The sequence below is a fragment of the Wyeomyia smithii genome, chromosome 3, assembly GCF_029784165.1.
Source record: "Wyeomyia smithii strain HCP4-BCI-WySm-NY-G18 chromosome 3, ASM2978416v1, whole genome shotgun sequence".
NCBI lineage: Eukaryota > Metazoa > Arthropoda > Insecta > Diptera > Culicidae > Wyeomyia > Wyeomyia smithii.
The window spans coordinates 206,329,352-206,343,644 of record NC_073696.1 but is presented as its reverse complement, the minus strand read 5'-3'; the positions used below and the strand labels follow the sequence as shown (position 1 = coordinate 206,343,644).

The following is a 14,293-nucleotide window of genomic DNA, read 5'->3' as shown; positions in this document are numbered from 1 at the left end:
TCCCCATAGATAGAGTCTAATATGTCCTCAATTTGAGGCTAAGAGATGTTTTTTATGTTTGCCCCAAAAAGAACGATGAACAAATGAAAAAGGCATATATTTTGATGAAAACCATGAATTGCTTAGAGTTGAATTGAGATATACACAATATCAACTCTGCAAATTATTTCTCCTCAAAAGCTCTAAAAGTCGTGCAAAGACAATTTTATTATGAAAAGTGTAATAGAAAGTTAAAGCGAAAAATGTGTTTTCAAAGGTAGAGAAAAACTTTTTTCTACTAGTTTCCTGAAATTACAGAGGACAACGTTTTCTCCTATCTACAAAAAAAAGTTAGAAACTTGATTTCATCGGAAATCATCTGGGATAATTTTTTAATAGGCGCTTCATCATATGTAACAACTTTGTAGAAGAAAGTTTCTGTATCATTGTGAACTGTTATAAATGGCTCCGCTTTTCTTCAAATTCTGTCATTTTCCCAACTGCGTAAGACGCTATGAGATTTGATTCCGTATGCCATACGAATGTTCGAAACAAAAACTTCGTTTCGTGTTGGTAAACATTGGAACTGGACTGATGGAGCACTTAGCCACGGAACAAAATAACACAATGTATCGTGTTGCAGATTGGAACGAGAAAAATCTAATTTTTCTTATGTCAGATGGGAGCAGGTAGTAGAAGGTGCCGTTCTCTCAGCCACACTACAGGTAATTACTCTGTTGCGTGTTGCATATTGCACCTGTGCGGCTCTGGAACATGAAAATTCTGTTTGTGCTTACGTTGGGTTGGTGATAGGCATGGAAATGTAGCTCGAAACGCCGAATTTACCGTCTTCCTTAAGGTGTTCCAATATTTTTAATGAATTTTCTGAAACGAATTTGGCATTTTCAGTTAGGCACGCCAAACTTTTGTCCGAAACCGAATTAGTTTTGTATTTGCCACTATTTGGTATATTTGCGTTTGGTATATTTGGTATATTTGTGTTTTGCGTATATTTAACGGGTTTAGACCACAGTTGCAATTTGATAAAAATTATTCCCTAATATCTTCCGAATATACGCAATAATCTTGAAAAGATCGATTGGTGCAATTGTAAGTTTTATTCAGTAATCATATAAATGCATAAGATCAAACGTATGACACTCGCACTAACATAATATCATCCTTTGTCTTGCCTGCTTTTATTTATTTTAAACAAAATATCATTTAATTTTGCAATGTTAATTTTTAACCTATGTAGTGAGTGGCTCCGTTTGCAGAGATACAGAGATTTCGTTCCATATGAAATACGAATATACGAAACATGCATTTCATTTCGTGTTGGCAAACATTAGAACTGTACCGAACAAAATAACATGTTGTATCGTGTTGCGGCTTGAAGAAGGCAATCAAATTCTACTCGAGTCGAATGGAATCCGATAGCAGGAAGTACAACGCTGTCAGCCACCCAAAAGCTACGCTGTTGCGTGTTGCATATTATAACTGTGCGACTGGGAAACAAAATTATGTTCGTATCGGATGGAAGTAGACAGGAAGAGGTGCCACGCAACACTGTTGTAAATTGATATTTGATATTATTATCATTAATATTTGTTTATTAGGGAGTGATTTAAGTCAATTGGTCATTCATCACTCCAGATATTTGATATGATATTTGTTTAAGCCGAAGAGCTCCAGGAAAAGCATGCATGCAGCTCTGCCCTGATTGGTCGAAATTTGCGTTTAAACAAGGCTTGACAATAGTACGCAGAAAATCCGAGTTTAAATTTCAATTTTATAGCTTTATAAACATTCCTAAATAACGTAGTTCTACGTCAAAATATGTTTCGCCTATAACAGCCATTTTGTAGTCGTTATTGGCCTAAAGAAACCACAATTACTGAAAATTATTGGGTCATTTTTCAATCTCGGATAAAACGTTACCCGTGACTCTTTATTTCCCAAATTGTGACATGTGGTTTCAACAAGATGGCGTCTCATGCCATACAGCAAGCGAAATTTTGGATATTTTAAAGAATGAATTTGGTGATCAATTCAACCCTCGTTTTAGCTTTTCTGCAACCGACTGCAATATCCACACTTGAAAATATATAGCAAGTGATGACTAGCTTTATGACAAACTGTTCAACACATAGCACAAATTAATAACACTACTTAAGCACTGCGCCATAAACACCGCTTATTTCATCTTTTGCCCCCAATAATCCCGCTGTGGTATGTAGGATGAAAAGTGTCAACAACACACCAGCTCAGCCCCCCACGACGATGTGGTGCAACCGCCTGGCCGGGCAAAGTGGTGACGAATGTTTATTTAGAATCTTGGCAGGAAGCCTTTAATCTTCTTTGTGTCTTGCAGCGGCCAATGGTAACGCTCGGGCCGGCTTACGGATTGATCCATCGTGACACCGACGTCGGTTCTGTTTTGCCATTACCGAAGCAGAATAAACCAACGTCAGCAGTAGTCAGAAAGTCATTAACCAATCGCTGACGAGTACACGGATGTCCCCGTTGGAGGACTTTGCTCGGGATCATTTATTAATCATTACCGGAAGGCTTTAAAGCTGCCAAAAACATTAGACTCCCAAAGCTGGCTGGTAATAAAAGTTTCATTTATCTCCCAGCGAAAAGGACACTACTGCCAGCAGAATCAAAATATTTTGCGCCGTTAAGTCCTGTCCGGTAGCAGAAGCTCCGACGCGAGGAACCATTTAAAAAGCTGGGGATCCTTTCTCGGTTTTAGAAGCTCATAAAAAATTAAAGTCGGTTGCGAACGACCGCTTTCACGCTCTTGGGTCTTCTTCCAAAGGTGCCGAAAAGGGATAAACCGCTTTCATTTCCTTCCGTTCGTTGGTGGCCTCAGCTCATACGAAGCCGAAGCCGGTGTAAAATGTACCATTTCATCTCCCCTATACGGTACTAAACGGATTAAAGCAATGGGAAAGCACCCCTTAGACTTGCTTCTTTTATTACAGGGTGGTGTGTGCTTGACTTCAAATCTATATGGATAAAAGTTTTGTTTGCCACCCTGTACTGATTATCACGGGAATTTTAAAGTCAACATTTGACGTGACGTTGTTTAACTGGCTTGACTTCATTTCGCTTTTGCCAGCTTCAGTATGCGGAACAAAGAGACTGCAACAGTGGTGGGAGACTAAATAAAGCTTCAGATTTACTTTCCTTTTTCCATGTTTAAAAACAGGACGCACGTAAATTGAATTGATTTGTCGACTCTTTTTTCAACAATGTGAAACAATTTGCATGAAAAAGTATCACGGCAAAGTAAATGAACACAACCCTAATCGTAGGACTTTAAAACTGTGACGAAGCTATTAATTAACAGACTCAGCACAGGCAAAAACGCACAAATTAGATACAGAAAATTCCCTCTTTTCGTGTAAACAGGTCAACCAGTTCCCGCTCTGCTTTCGCATTAAGAAAGAAAACCTCTTTTCGTGGCCCATGGTACACGAAAAGAAACGCACTCCATCATTTCGTAGCGAAAGGGTGCCCTTCCAACCGTCAACTAGGTAAACTTTTCGCCAAGAGGTTAGATTTATCAAAAGGATCATACGCTTGACAAACCGCTGTGGTTCACAGCTTTTCACATAAACCGGTCGCTGGTAGCGAAACACACTGTACGGGGATATTAACGCAGACTAGGATGGTTCATGTTGTTTTTCAATCTTCCGAAAACAGCTTTCAAACCAATACTCCGAAATGATAGGAATCTCGATAAGACCTAGTTTGATTTTTTTATATCACTCTATTGAACCGACCTTTTGTTGTTGGTGGTGTGACACGATGAAAGCCTTAATCTTCCTAATTGAATCCTTCCTTCTTTGGAGACTAAGAAACTAAACGTGATGCTAGAAATTCGATACTGTGATTATACATTGCATGAAAAAATATCCGTTTCATCTAATTGCTGAGTGCGCATAGTTTCTAGAAAGCTTTCAATTGGTTGTGAAAGCTGCTCAATCAGAAAATCTAATCCTCAGTTCTAAACTAAGCACTAAGCAAAAAAGATATTACCATTAATTGCTCTCGATAAATCCAAGTTTTATCCAATTCATATGTCATTGAAATTGATGCCAATCACCGGTTAACAACTTTTTTTTCGCTTTGAGCAAGATATCGTAGATAGCTCTCATCTTCCAATGACACCGGTCCACTTTGCCCGGATAGAGAAGTTTTCTCCCTTTTTTCTTCGATCGTTTTATCGAAACTAATTCCTATCCTCCAGCTAGAGATAGGTAGGTAAGGTACCTTTTAACCAAAGGCCAATCATTCCCGTATAAACGAATCAACGAAATGTAGAAGAAAAATAGAAATAAAACATCTAAGAATGGTAGCTTTTCAAGTATTTTCCGGATTCTAATCCGTTGTTCAACGATTTTAAGACAAAAATAACTAAAATCAGAATACTGCTATTCAATTCCAGCCGTGTTTTTTATAATCGATATAATACAACGGATTACGTCACCTTAAATAGAATTTTCTTTGGTGAAAAAATGTTTTTGCTTTCACTACAAGCATTCGAATTTCGCAACGGTATCGGACCCGATTGCAATGAGTTGACAATCAGTTTCAGGATATAGAAATAACCGGTTTCCTCTGCACTCGGCAGCCCCCTCTTGGGTGGATACGACTATGAAGCTTTCTCCTCGAATTGACTTTTTTTCTCTATCAAATCTCTTTTCTTCTTTATTACCAGCCTTTTTATCTCCTGTTTTATCCCCTCGCTACCACCATTTTCTTTCCCATACCCAGTTCCAACCATGTCGTTTCCGATATTGCTTTGATATGATTTTGATTTTATGCGCTCCTTTGAGCAATTTCCCGTTCTCCTCATAAACGGTATTCGGCACATACACAAACGCGTCCGCCGCTTGGTACAATCTACCCAGGAAACGGATGTATCGGAAAGTTCTGTCATGCGGCAAATAAAACTGAAAGTTAGCTCGTTATAGTTAGCAGTCTGTCAACCGCCCGCCTAGCCCATCATCCGCCCGGAACACGAATCAAAACGTTGGTTGACGGTTTAACCCCTATGCAGCCGTACCGCAGCAGAGCCAACTTGAATGACAATGGCTTCACTATTGGCTGGTTAGCCACGGTGGGGAAACTAATGTTTTGTGGTGTATGTTATTAGCTTAACTGTTGCCATCCGAGCAAAGCATCAATTCATCATAGTAATCCTCTAATTAGATTGTTTGTTGCCTTTATTTTCCACCTGGTTTTAGTAAATTATTTGTTTAAAACGCGACGTTAGGTTACTACACATTACTTTTGAAGAGAAAACCCAAGGAAATCTTTATTGATTCAGGAGCTATATTTTACAAATAAAGCAAAAAATAACGGGGACGAACATGCATTTTACCCTAACTCTCTCAAGACCAGGATAGATATTGCATAAAAGTGAAAAATAGCTACCATAAACGATAATGTTACCATGACAAGAAAATATTTCAATATCATGCAATATTCACTCTTTCATTACACCGTGCAACAAAAATTTACTTTTTTTCTGCCTTGGTTTCTATGTGTATTTTTTTTGTGTATTTTGATGCGAAACCAAATTTCCCCGAGTTTGAACATATTTTAACTTAAGGGGCAACAATGGTGGCATTTTGAGTTTTTGAGAAATCGAAAATTTTCGATGTTTTTTCGATGCCATTTTGTTTTAAAGCCAAATATCTTGTCTTGGATACCGTTTTCTATTTGTCAATAAGTGGAAAACAGATAATGCATTACAGAATATTCGCTGATTTATTTCATTGCGCAGAGTCAATTTACCCCACCACCGCATGGGCTTAGTTCGTGAACAACTATCTGGCATCTCTTTCTTACATGCGTGGTAAATCTCAATGTCGTTTTTTTTTCTTGGGTAGATCTTCACTGACCCAGTGCAATAAAGAAATTCGCGCATAACAAAGCGCATGCGCAAATGCGTTGCTATTACAACATTTACCCAGCGCATGCGCAAATGTATTGTTACGCGCAGTGCAACCAGATCGACAATCGTCTCGTCAGTGGCACTTTCAATTAATTGTAAATTGATTCTAAAAAGCAATGTACAACCTTTCAAGATGGATTGTTTCTGTAGCTTGAATATTAAAGTTGTTTTCGCATAGTTTCAACGTTATCTAACGTTTGAAATCGTTCAAAAAATTTTAATAACAATTTGATCAAGTAATTTAGCGTTGGCTGCTGAATACTAAGACCAACCATAAGGAAAGCACTTTGCAGGTAGGTAGTATTGTTATTAGGCGTGTAATGTTGAACTGGTGCGGCTGCCCCGGCTGGGCATTTCATACACAGTTTTTCTAATAGCGTAAACATCCGGAAGACAACTTGAAAACAAGTGCCATTAATGTTGCAAAAGTGGAAAATCTCTCCCAATGCTTCTAAAACTCAAATGATAATTTTTCCGCATAAGCCTAGGGCTTCTTTCCTCAAGCCAAACATTAATCACGTTGTCAAGATGAATGGGGTTATTTTAAGTTGGTCTGACAAGGTCAAGTACTTGGGACTAATTTATGATAAAAAACTTATTTTAAAAGAGCACATTGAGAGTATACAAGCCAAGTGCATCAAATATACGAGATGTTTATATCCTCTCATTAACAGGAATTCTATACTTTGTTTAAGAACAAACTTTTGATTTAAAAACAAATTTTTAGACCAGCAATGCTTTAAGCTGTACCGATCTGGTCAAGTTGCTGTTCAAGAAGGAAGAAAACGCTCCAAAGGCTTCAGAATAAAATTCTGAAAATGATTTTGAAGCGTCCTCCTTGGTTTGGTACACTGGAATTACATAGACTCACTGGTGTTGAACCATTAGAAGCTATGTCAAATGAAATTATTAACAATTTTCGACAACAATCGTTGCAATCCTCAATTGCTACGATAAGCTCTCTTTATAGCCAATAAGTTAGCAATTAAGTTAGTTGTAAGTTTACTTCCCCTTTTCTGACAAGTAGGTTTAAATCCCTACGAATGATAAGTCCTAATTGCGAAAGCAAACAAATCCTAACAATTAAAATTACAAATTTCTAACAGTGTTGAGAAGTCACCATTTGTACTATAAATACTTAAGCTACTAACAAATCCCCCCCTAAAAATAAAAAAAAAAGTGCCATTCATGTAATAGTCATTGTTCGCTTAACCCATGTTATTGAAAAACATTTCCAAAACCAGAAAAAAGAGCTTGTTTTCGAAATGTGGTTGAATCACCGATTAAAAACAACTTCTCGCAAATGATGTATTTTCTGTTGATTTCTGTGCAGTTTCGATAACATCATAAACACAAGTTACAGACGAGCAGCGGCAGTTTATATTCAAAAATCTATATAATACAATTATGCTATAGAAGAACCTCTCGAGAATAAGAATATAACAACACAAGTTTTCAATTGCGCTATAACTCTTATATGACTACTGTCATTGTGAATTCTTTTCTAACATGTTTTGTGTGTTACTTGGGAACACACCAGAAATTTGAAGACTTCTTCTTATCTCAATGTAACTTGTACTTATTTTAATAAATCCATTGAATTCGTTGTATATACGAGCGCATCCACATTCTTTACTACCTATTCACAAAAACACACTAGTTTTAGCAAATAAAACAGGTAAAAACACTAAAAATTGGAACTTTTACTAATAAGCAGACAGTTTACATGTGCACTTTAGTCGTGTTGCCAGAGCCTCCTAAATTCAGTCTGTAAAATCTGTATAAAAGCATCGAAGGTTGGAAAGTAGAAATCATCATTGGAAAAAAGAAAGATGAAAATTCAGATTTTCACACTCTTTCTAGCATACGCACTGTAAAGTTTTTGTTTATCACAGCTGTATAATGTCAACTGCTAAGTATCGCAATACAAACGCGTTTCTTGTCATCGATTTAAAACGGATTGGTTAGGGCCAGGGCTATACAGCTTTTTACGCGTCATAATGGCGGACGCTTTAATGGAAATTCGTAATACACTAAAGTCGCTTTTACGCGGGCGATACGTGCCGCGTAAAAAAGAACGGCGTAAAAAAACCGCGTTAATTTTGGAATCAGCATAAAAAAAACCGCGTACATTCCGAAATCCGCGGTAAATAACCGCGTAAATTCTACAATCCGAGTGAAGAGAAACCGAAATACGCGCAAAAAAAATATCGCATATATTCCGGAATCCGCATAAAAAACGCGTAAATTCCGGAACAAGCATAAAAACCGCGGTTATTCTGCAATCCAAGTGAAGAGAAACCAAAATACACGCAAAAACATACCGCGTAAATTCCGGAATCCGCGTAAAAAGCGACCTTAGCGTATTTTACCTACCCTTTTGACAACTCTGCTTACGTCTGACGTGACTCTTCATGTACTTCGCCAGAAGAACAATAAATCTGGCAACCTTAGTGTTGCCGATTCTCCAGAAATCACGAAACTGACGTAAGCAAAGGGGTTCACAAATTACAAACACTAAAGGCCTAAAGTTAAAGTTTGGCCGACTGAATTTCCGTCGATCTGGCAGCCAGTCTAAAATTTCAAAGAACTAGCAGCATTGCAAAAAATAAAAGTCATTACATGACTAGGGGTAAACAGGGTAAGACCGCCCTGCGGGGTAAGACCGCCCACCGTAGTTTTACTACCAAGTTATAAAATAATTGAAAAATTTCTTTAACGTGTCTATTACATTATAATTACATAACATTTTGCACGTTTTTCTGTTTTGATAGTGCACGAACGGTCGCAAAAATAATCAAAAACAACCTTTCAGCTGGCAACCAGTCAATGCGCTATTGTTTTGCGGCAACGGGACTTAAGGTTTTTCAGTCTTAAAATCTATTGTTTTGTTCGTGAATATACGTTTAATCGCTTGCCTGAATCTATCTTCTTTCGGAAATATCGAAGGCCGTGAGAAATCTTGTAATTTTGACTACTTTTTCGGTCAAATATGAAAATGTTCCACTGGGGGTAAAGTCGCCCACTATACAAGGGGTAAAACCGCCACGAATCCAACTGCTTGTTGTTTTACTTCAAGACCCAAATGCCTCGACACTACAAAGGGAATATTTACAGGATCAGTAAAGCAACTTCAAGCCACATAAGACATCGATGTTAATCGACCATTTTCGATTTGTTTTAAGCTTTTCTAGAAATATATTTTAACAAGACTTATTTTAGAAAAAAGTAAACCTGTGTGAAAATGGTGTTAATGAACCAAAATAATTTTAGAGCCAAGACGGTGTGTTTGATAGGTATGACGTCTCCGGCAGAATTGAAAATAGTAGTTTTTTACTTTCAAAAAACATTACACACTCTAAAAAAATTCAAAGAAAAAATATAGAAATAGAATTAAAAATATATTTATTTTTTCAAATTTTTTTGAAAAAAAAACATGTTTTTGCCAGTAAAATCTACAAAAGGTAAGCTAAAATTTTAAGGTTGTTGGATCATGGAGTAATAGAAATATTAATAGCTCAATTTTTGTGAAGAATTTTTTTTGACGGTTTATTTGGTGTATAGAGTCATTGGTAATTTTGTTCTTCAAAAAAAAAACATAGAAAATTGACAATATAAATAAAAGAAATAATAATTAATAGTATTTTTCTATACATAATAAGTCTTCAAGAGAATCATACAGATAGGTTTAATGAGTTTTAATTTTTAGTTTAAAGATAGGTATATTATGAATTCAATATCTTGAAAAAAATGAATTCAATATCTTGAAAAAAATGAACAAAAATATTCCAGTTCTTATTTTTTAAATGCGGGTATTGAATAGAAGAACCTCTTAGCGAAGAAAAAATGAAATCACAGCCGCAACTTTTTTTTCTATAAACAGAATTGCTTAAGGGGGCGGTCTTACTCCGCTTACCCCTACTTGCATTTTCAGTTTCATGGTTTTTTGTTTCAGTTTGTTTTGCTACATATAGTAGTGAAAAAATGAAGTGCTGTTTTCTATTTTGTTCAAATCGAACATCACGGAATTTCGGAAATTTTCGATTCCCAACGAATAAAAATCATCGCTGAAAATGGCTTGAGTTTTGTGAATAACCGGAGGATTTTTTAATAACAGAAACGATACGTCTTTGTAGCGTAAGTTTGGCGTTTTGAAAATATCAATCCGAATAAAAAAAATATTTTGCAGTTCCACTTTAATCACGATGATTTATGCTTCGCGTCGGAGAATAAGCACTAAAAGTTACCGGGACCTGTGTATAAGTTTGTGGCTCAGTGAGACACCGGATAATATGTCGATTGATTACGCTCACTCCAAACAAGCTACATAATGTCCGTTCAAAATTCCATGTATCACAAACAGCCGTAGTAACTCAGAATCTCATCACATATAATCTTATGTATGTGATCTCATCCAGTTGTCAACAGTGAGGAAAACAAAATTAAAAATTAATCAGAAGCAAAAGATCAGAGACAATATAAAGTAGGTCTATGGCGTTATGATTTTTGTAACCATTTAAAAAATAAAATATCGTGAAGATTTTTGGAATTCAATGTTTTGTTTTTTGTTATATTCTAGTTTCATTTTTTTCGCATTTTGCTATTGCTTAATCACAATACTTCCCATTTAAAAAAACAAACTTGACATGCCAAACATTCTTATGTTCAATTGGAACAAGTTTTGACAGTTCGATTGGAACTTTTCAGTGACAGTCGTCCAAACTTTAACTATAGGGGTTTACAAACACGCATTATAGCACCCGCCATTATGATGCAAAAAAAAAGCTGAATACATTTTCGACCCGATCACAATGAAACGATTGAACAAGCCTTTCACTCTCACTCCGTAATCATAACTTATCAACAACTGTATTCGAGTTTATTTTGAAAATTGAATATTGACTGTGTCTGTTTTCGAGCTTGCTCAGATTGGTTACCAATTTCGCTCATCTCATGAACAACTTCAGCCGACAGCCTTTCAATGATTTTTTAATCTGCTCGAAATCAGTCCCAGTCATTTCACCTGTCAATTGGTTTCACTTCATGACGTAAAACGACTGAAAACACTGTCAATGACGCTAATCATTCTAGTGATTCTCTACGCGACTTTTAAAAAAAAAGCTTCCTGCTAAAAATAGACACACAGCCGTTTATCGAGATAAGCTATGAAGTTGTTGTCTAGTTACTGGAACAATATGGATTGAAAATCCCTTCCCATAAGATTTTTTTCGTCTGCTGCTGGCTGATTGAGACAACTGTCTTTCATTGACTTTGTTTTTTTACTGACTTTGGCTTTCTTTTGATAGACAACTGCTCGAAAAGGTAGCCTTTCGTTTTCAATCCGACCGATGACGTTTTAGAACCTTGCGCCAGTATGATTAACGAAGGAGGCGAAAATGAAACAGTAAATATAGCGTGAAACTTGACGGAATATTCGCTCCAATCAAGAGCGAGAAGAGTGTGGCAATACGTTGAAACCGTATGAATATAATTGGGTTATTTGGCTATACCAGTTTTTTATACCATCTCAAAGTGCAGCATTTTCTAAGCAAAACGTGATTTGTAAAAATTTTCTATCGTTGTCCATTGGATTTTAAATCACGAATTAAACTGCTCGAAATTTGTTCGAAATCGCTACAATGACAGTTCGCCCATGTCTGTCATTCAAGCGCTTTAGGACAATTTTTATTCTTCGTATAAAAATCGAAGGATAATGATATAAAATTTTTAAAAATCACGTGTTGCTCAAGAAATTATGCTCTTTCAGTTAACATAAACAACGCAATTGAAATTGACGTTCGGATGATTCATTTTCAGCATAAATTTTAAATTACCTCCACAGCAAATAAGTTTTAATACGAAAACTGTGCACAATTAAACGCACCAGCAGACAGATGCCGAATAACAAATTTAATGCTCAGTGTTGTCACATTTTCATTTGTACTGGTTGGGTAAAAATCTTTTTCATTTGTAAAATCTTTCTAAAATCTGTACCTGTAAATTTCTGTTCCATAGAATGATCACATTTGTCAACCTTGAAAACATCACAGAAGTTGTAAATTATAATTTTATTCGATAATACTTTTATTGAATTTGGGATTTATTTTCATGTTTTCCGAGAAGAGACAGCAGCAACGTTTGCATGAAAGCACCAGTTGACCCTTCGTACCGAGCTGTACAGAGATGTTTTGTTTTATTTCCCAAGGGATGCATCTCATGTGATTAAAAATACACCGAGAAACCAATTTTAGTTTGATTAATAGACTCTTAAAAACATGTTCCCATCAGTACCTTTTGACAAAAATTTGTAATTTAAAGCGAAAAAATCTGTAACTTTTCAAATAAATCTGTACCTGTGACAACACTGTTTATGCTACCGAAATACTTTTATATAATTGTTACTGCCAGGATGTTGGCAGAAATGAGTTCATGACCTACTAAATAGGCAAGTTGGTTCTTCGCTGCTTCACTGGTATTTTAACTGAAGCTATTGGCCCTGATACAAGTAAAAGAATTTTTTGGGCTGTTCGCACCTATGCGAATTCTCATATGCAATTGTCAATTTATATGTGAAAACAAAAGCAAAAATATTTTCCTCCTTCACTTTCGCAAGTAAAAACCAAACCAATATCAACAGATTCATCAGGGCCAAACACTCCAATGCGATACCATGCGATATAAAAAGGTATGAGGATATTCCATATATCTGTATGGGAAATTTAAGAATTTAAAATCTCCCTTTTCTTAAAATTACATTCCCACTTTTGTACAAAATGAATTCCTGTATAGTGAACAAACACTTAGTCCTACATAAAAAAAACTGTAACTAACGATAATAATATATGTTTTTTTTTTAATTACACAATCGCCTATTAGCTGAATGAGCGTTTCTTCAACGTTATCTTGTATTCAGTTCGATGAAAATTAGTATAAAAACACATTTTATAAGGGTTTTTTTTTTCGAGTAGATGACCTGTGTTTAACATGTTCGTCACTTTGATGTTTAGTTTAACAATTTATTATTATCTACAGTCATTTATGCAAAGACATCCTAACTAATTTGAGTGACCATATGTATGAAAACACTACTATCAATCAACACGCACTGTAATAAGAACTTCTGAATTGAATTGATAGTAGTGCAACCTCAACGCCACAAAAATACGAAAAAAGGGCCGAATATATGCGATACATATTATATTTTCACTGAAAGTACATTTAAACAACGGCAATATGTTCACCAGACACTTTTACTCGGATACGCCAAAATGGTGTTATTCCTGAATTACAATTAGAAAATTATCCAAACCACACTGACTCCACTCGTGCGTTGAACTTTTTCAACCCACAAAATTTATTAATTTATTTCCATTTTCACGATCCCCGACAACCGGCTACCGCTCCAGTCAGCTGTCCCACCCGTAACACCCAATCCCGCTTAATTGATTTCTGTCAACCGAATGTGATTAGTAATCCCCTTGGGACCTTAGCTAACCTTTTCAAAACCGGCACTAAATTTAGAGTGACTCCGTATATGAAACTCATTTACTCCTCTAATTTCATCCATCTCGCATGAGACAACCATACATTCTATCGGGACCGACTCAGACAGTTGAGAGCTGTGTACGGCCCCAGCGAAGGCGAGTTTTGTAGTGAAATCTCTTCTCCGCAGCCAGGAGACAGCACTGTTGATAAATTAGAATCTCGCTTTGAAGTGTCTTCGGCGCAAGAGAGAACCACGTGTCCCAGCACGGCAAGACCGTCTATCCAATGACAACAGCAACGACGACGACATTAATTAGTTGCCAAGTCGAGTACCGACTCAATTTCTCGCGCGTTCCTCGTGTGTATTATATTTCAATGAGGCAATTAATATTATTCCTTTTTTCTTCAACCATTTTCTTCAACAGACATAAACGGAAAGTTCAAAACTTCCTACCCTGCAAAACGCCAACCCGCGGACCACCACATCATCTGGACGCAACAGGTGTCTCGGCGGCGCACTCGGTGACGTACGAGGACCCCGATGTACACCTAGGACACCATCCGCTTGTGTTGCGACACCATCATCATCATCACCATCACAACATGGAGGTATGTAGAATTGTTCAGCTTAGATTTATCTCTATCTTATCGTACGAGAGATGCCATGAGACGGAACAAGTGAGCGCTTTCCTCCCGGATAAGTGTGATCCAAGTTTAACTTGTCAACATGTTCAGTTGTCAGCTAATCTAATTCACCTTATTATAACTCCATTATCAATTTCCTCATATTATTGATAATATTTGTATCGATCTCCATTCGACCGCAGCGAGCACACGCATGTTCACCTTCTGACA

At 36.6% G+C, this 14,293-nt stretch overlaps 1 protein-coding gene across 2 annotated transcripts in view; it reads left to right on the top strand.

Moving 5' to 3' along the window:
* LOC129729988 (transcription factor mef2A) overlaps positions 1-14,293 on the top strand; it is a 282,838-nt gene that overhangs the window by 238,020 nt on the left and 30,525 nt on the right. For both annotated transcript variants that reach the window (XM_055688924.1, XM_055688925.1), the window contains one exon: positions 13,864-14,047. In XM_055688924.1, the coding sequence (XP_055544899.1) occupies positions 13,864-14,047 (184 nt within the window). The remainder of the gene's footprint in view (positions 1-13,863; positions 14,048-14,293) is intronic.